At 40.9% G+C, this 6,000-nt stretch overlaps 1 protein-coding gene across 2 annotated transcripts in view; it reads right to left on the bottom strand.

Annotated features, from left to right (window-relative positions):
* Nucleotides 1-2,044: 2,044 nt before the first annotated feature.
* LOC129762213 (monocarboxylate transporter 12) overlaps nucleotides 2,045-6,000 on the bottom strand; it is a 63,855-nt gene continuing 59,899 nt past the window's right edge. For both annotated transcript variants that reach the window (XM_055760265.1, XM_055760267.1), the window contains exon 3: nucleotides 2,045-4,630. In XM_055760265.1, the coding sequence (XP_055616240.1) occupies nucleotides 2,625-4,630 (2,006 nt within the window). In that variant the 3' untranslated portion in view covers nucleotides 2,045-2,624. The remainder of the gene's footprint in view (nucleotides 4,631-6,000) is intronic.

Genomic DNA, 6,000 nt, shown 5'->3' with positions numbered 1-6,000 from the left:
ACCTTCCTGTGAGCTCTCTACCACTTCTTGGGTGGGGTACCTTCCCATCACTAGTATTGCAGCCATTCCTGCTTTATCCGCCACCCAGTTTCCGTTATCGCGAGGAACACGATGCGGTTCTGCAATCATTGCAACGTCACACTTAGTTTTAATTGTTTTTTTTATCCCATCTGATTATTTTGTTATTATTAGGCTCATCTAGCAATTCAGCTGTAACAGAGCCGAATTTATCGTGTACATTTTTTCTCATGTTGTATATTACACAGTAGCTATATAGGCGTAAAAGTATCCCTATCTCATCGATACACATTTTTATCTATCACGCATATCAGCCATTTAGACGTAAGAGTATTCATTCCTATTCTTTCGATACACAACACATTTCGCATTTTTGGCCGTAAGAATATTTCTATTCTTCGAATGTTCACAGTTGGACACAGCGGGACTGTTGATATGAGGCTTCCATCGTTGTGTTTATAAATAGCACCAATTACCGATGCAGCAGATCGATCGTATGTGGAGTGAGAGGCTGGGATCACCATCACATGATGAGTTGAGAATCCTGAGTTATAAGCTCATGATTGTTCGCTTAGTAGCGGACACGCAACCAATTAGGCTACGAAGACCCCAAGTTTCAATTGGTGACTGCCACAACAATTGCTGTGCTTTGTCGCAATGATTGAGGTTGATCTGGGTAACCTCCACCGGACATTTGAAGCTACATGTGAAGTGGTCGTTTCGTTTGTTTTGATTTTTATACGTAATAGATAAATTCACTTATCAGACTGTGTGGCGCTTCACTGACACGGGTTTTAGAATGCATTTGAAAAACATAACAATTCAATAGTAAAGTAAAATATATGAAAGATATGTTCCGATGAACAATTGCAAATATAAATATATATATAGGAGGTGTATATGCATATGAAGTAGAATTCTGATTATACGCGAGCGTAACATGAGCAAATTTAAACACTTGCGAATTGGGGCTCTTTTGGTATTAACAAGTTCTTCTGCACAGTAGTTCGATTTTCACATATTCACGTTGGAAAGCTTTAACCCTTATCTTCGTTGGCCGAGATATTTTGATTGAATATAATACTTTTCCGTTTACTATTTTTGACAGCATAGGCAGCCGTTTCAGTGTTTCGAGCTCTGCAATACAATTTCCTTAAGCAATGTTAAAGTTTCTAAAACATACATTATAGACCAATTAAACGTAAAAACAATAATTGTATTGATACCAACACACTTTTATTTTATTGATTTTCATGACATGAAACGCTATGACATAACATTTTATTGAGCGGTTTTTATTGCTGTTTCGATGTTTTTTTTTCTATATTATAGAGACTTTCAAAACATTTCGGTTGGTTCGTCACTTTTACTTCCATTATTGGAAGAATGTCGGGAGTGAGAATCGAACTCGTGATCTCTGCGTGAGAGGTATGGATGTTACCTCTACGCCAGATCGCCTCCACTTTCGATTATGTTGTCTGGCATCAGTGTCGAAAAAAATAACGATGCTTTCACCAACACAAACAAAACCATTGCGGAAAATTGAAAAATGGAAATTTAACTTCAGGGCACTAGCATAAAGCAGTGCTCGCGCTAAGGGGGTTCACGTATTGTTTACTGTTTAGAGTCATATATGTTAATATTTGATTCCGTTGGATAGTTTTCTTTGGCAAACGATGGTTGGACACCCATTCGGAAGCTTTCTTGGCGATCTGCAATTAAAATCATTGCTACAGGATCACGCGGAGCACATCATTTTTAATTTAAGGTTATGATTTCTATGCTCATGAGTTTCTATGCTGGCTACAGAAAGGCGGCCATCTTAGCAATCCCTTGAAAGAAGTGAACGCATTGTGGCAGCCATTTGTGGCTTCCTTCCACCTTCATCCTAATACCAGTGACTGTATTTGCTTATGAACTACCACATAAAGAAGGTTATGTTTATTTTGCAAGACGCGTTCTTGTGTCGAAGGAATGTGATATCGCACATACGCATAGCGAGCAGTAGAAACAATTGGTATACTTGTCATTATTATATTGTTTTTTTCGTTTTTCTGTTAGTAGAACTATAATTATATTACAAGTTACATTGATAAAATTGTTCATTAAAATTCACTGATACCTCGGAATTTATATAGTCTCTCGCAATTGTACACTCATACATTCCACACACATCTTATATCCCTTCCGGGATCGAACAGTTTTTATGGCAGATTGATTTGTGTCACAGTAAACCTAACCTAATCATTCTCGCACAAAACAAAAATCAGCTTAGAATCCGATCCACGCAATATGTAAATAGCTAAAAATATAATACTCGTATTGTTTTCCTGTTTCCCCTATAAAAGATAACGGCTTGAGTTAGTAATTGCTCTACATCGTAGTGTAGGATGAAAAACTAGCTGAAAAACGAATGTCTTATTGGTAAGAATTTATCCAATTAAATACCCCTTGATTGCGGTACGTTTAACAAGAAATCTTCGATACGCGTGACCGCCTCTTGATTAATTATTTCTGTGCATCTTTTGAAAAGTAAAACAAAAATTAAAAATTCCATTATCAAGTGATTTGAAAACAATCACACAGTTCCCGATAAAATGCTTCGCTTACGCGATAAGACTTTTTTCAGCCTCCTGTTGGAGTGTCGCTGCTTTCTGTGCCTTCCGTCGTTTGTTCCTCTGAATCAGCGGCATGAATCCCCACAGTGACGAACCACCGAGAAGTATCAAACCAAGGGCGGTGAAAAGAGACCGATAGTTGCCAATGTTCTCGAAGATAACCCCACAAATTGGAGGCCCAATGAGTTGCAGTATTCCGTTGACAAATAAACTAATTCCATAGGATGAAGTCAGCCGCTCAGTTCCCAGCATATCCGCCATAAGTACGGCTGTAATTCCAACATACGTCCCGGAAGCAAGTCCGAATAGCGCGCAGAACACACTAACCATCGAATACGAGTTGACCAGAGGGAGTAATGCCAGAGCCAGGCCCGAAACTGATAGACCGCCAACGAAGTACCACGTTCTTGGAATCAGATTCGTATCGGACAAAGCGGATCCACCGATTCGTCCGACCAAGTCCAGCGTGGATACAATCGATAACAGGTACGCCCCAAGACTCTTGTCGAATCCCAGCGAGAGAGCGTATGATGGTAGCAGAATAATGAAGTTTGTGTATCCAATTGCGTTCGTGGAGTTTGATATCAGAATCACCAGGTATGAAGGATCAGTCAGCAGCGAGAGATCGAAATACTTCTTGCATCCGGAATTCTCATCGGACTTATCACCAGTTTGCTTGGACGGTTTGAAACTGTCCGCTATCGATCGTAGCGATAGGTGAGAAGCAAACTCTTTAGGCTGATGCGTGGATAGAGTGCTGCCATGATAAGGTGTGCTGATGTACTGGAAGCTGCTTGTCGATGGGGATCGTTTCGGTAGCCTTTGACCGCTACGCATGGAGTTAAGTCTGTGCAAGCGAAAATGCGAGCCTTGGGAATCATTGAGTTGACTTGAGAACGTAAGATTACGATGATCCTCCTTGATCGTGGCACTTATTTTACGCTGTCGATTGGTAACATCCTCTTTGTGGTAAGGAACAGCAGCGGCTGAGACGCTTCTCGAAAAACCATCGATAAGGCCGTTCTTCGGATTGAATCGAAAAATATCTGGCGATTTGTGTTCCATGGTTGGAGTTGCTACCGGAGTATCATCACCGGATATCATAAACTTGGGTTTGATTGCTGATCGGTCTTGTGTTTGGTCCACTTCCAATTCATCGTTCGTTTCCGACTCTTCCAGTATTGTGTCGTCTCCAACTTGTTGGTCAGTCTCTTTTACTTTCTTCACCCGTTTCATGTGCTTCTCTACAGGTTGATAAAATATAGCAGCAATCCAGACATTGAGTGTAATTCCTCCCATTATTAGACAAGCTCCCCGATATCCAAAAGTCACCAACAAATACCTCAAAACTGGTGGTAGAATGATCGATCCAAGAGCACTTCCTGATATGCATAGCCCATTAGCTAGACCTCTAAGCTTGACGAAATATGAGGTCACGATATAAACCGTAGGTGGGAAGGATAACCCGGCTCCCGTCCCCACGAGAACACCATAGCTGACATATAGAAAATTAATCGATGTCGCCCAATAGGTTATGATCATGCCAGCTGCCGCAAACGTTCCTCCAATGATTGTTACGGTTCTGTAGCTATACTTCACCGAGAGTATACTTGATAGAGGTCCGAGGGAACTGTACAGGAAATAGCATAGAGCCGGAATCCATGCGGCAGACGAGGGGGACGCCTGGAATGCTTCTAGAAATTCAACGAACAGCACGCCGAAACTTTTGATTGTGCCAGGTACAAGAATGTTAACTAACATTGATCCGGCCAGTACCAGCCAGCCCCAACCACCATCCGGTGGTACCAGCTCGTAATCATCATCGTCCTCTAGTTCATCTCCCACGATGACGTGATTATCTTTTGCTGCGCCTGCTGTGCCGTTACTCGTCGGGACGAGGAGTTTCTCGTCTACCTTCCCGTTGCTACTGGCATGGTGGTACTGGGATGGGGCCATTTTGATGCTGCTGTCAGATTTGTCGAGTTGAATTTTGACTGTAATGAGAAGGAAAGGAGAAACACAACATTAATATGGGGAGTTCGAATTAGTTCCCGCTGTTTTTCGAGTGATGGTATTACGAGAACTTGGTGCGGTGCATTACTCAAGATGGTAGCATATGCCATACAACTGATTTGTGGCATAGTTTTAAGAAGGTCTACGTTCTGGGTGTCTTCAAATTTATATTGGTTCCGTTGCAATGATTTCGCAACATTCAAATGTTCTAACATTTTGTTTACAAGTTACAGTGGTTGAGTGGTTACTACTTCGTATTTTGTATATTTTGGTGTCATCTACTAGACCGTTCGAAAAGTTCGCGGAGTGGAAATAAAAAAAAACTAGATTTTGATTCATAAATCAACTTTAACCTTCAGTATATTCTTTCTTAAGTTCAGCTTGAATGAATGAACGGATTTTTCTTCGACCAAATTTTGATCGTGCTACCCTTCATCCCATTCTTGAAATGAGCCCTTCGTTTGATTGAAAACGTTTTTCACTTTTTAGACATTTTTTAGCCAAAAGAATTTTTATAATTCTCATCTCATGCTCTGGCTGAGTTCCGAGTATTTGTCTTTCTTTCAACAACAGCTGGTGATGGTGGTGATGGACGACGAGACCTATCTCACCTTGGATGGCAACGACTGGCAGGGCACTTCGTATTTTAGTTCCCCAGGAAGTGAGCTCCGAAGTGAAGTTTATTTCACACACCAAGTTCCTCAAGACAGTGCTGCTGTGGCTGACAATCAGCGAGAAGGGGATGTCAAAGCCGCTCAAAAACGATGACGAAGAAAGAACTCAAAACCAGGCCTACACGCATGTTTTCGTCCGCCATGGCGAATGTTTCGGTTAACTGTTGGAAGGCCGCTCACAAGGGCGTAGAATTATTTTGCAAGTAAGTTAAAATAATTCCCTTCGTGAGAACTTTATCAAACTCAATTATCTGTCTTAGTTCTTAGTTCTGTCTTAGTTCCGAGTCCATTTTTTAAAAGCAAACGTTAAATGATGATAAGTGATGGTCGTAGTAAATAGATTTTAAACATCACTCCCAAGAGAGATTAGAAAAATAACTCAATGAAATATACGATTCTCTCAGTTTTGTTACGTTTTTCAATCACGTTATACAAAACCATCATTTACATAAAAAAATTATACATGATACAGAGCCATGTTTGCAATATTGCCATAAGTACCATGGAAGCCCCTATACCACCCATCGCAATTGTGCTCTTTCAACCAGGAACCTTCGCACCAAAATCGACGACTTCTTCGTTGCTGTCGCTGAATTAGATTACGGTATAATCGTTCTCACGAAGTTAGATCTAGTACGATCTTAATTCACACAGCAGCTTCATGGTGTTTTGATAGC

Source organism: Toxorhynchites rutilus, chromosome 1, assembly GCF_029784135.1.
Source record: "Toxorhynchites rutilus septentrionalis strain SRP chromosome 1, ASM2978413v1, whole genome shotgun sequence".
Lineage (NCBI taxonomy): Eukaryota > Metazoa > Arthropoda > Insecta > Diptera > Culicidae > Toxorhynchites > Toxorhynchites rutilus.
Note: the sequence above shows the minus strand (reverse complement) of the source record. Positions and strands in the feature narration are given on the sequence as shown.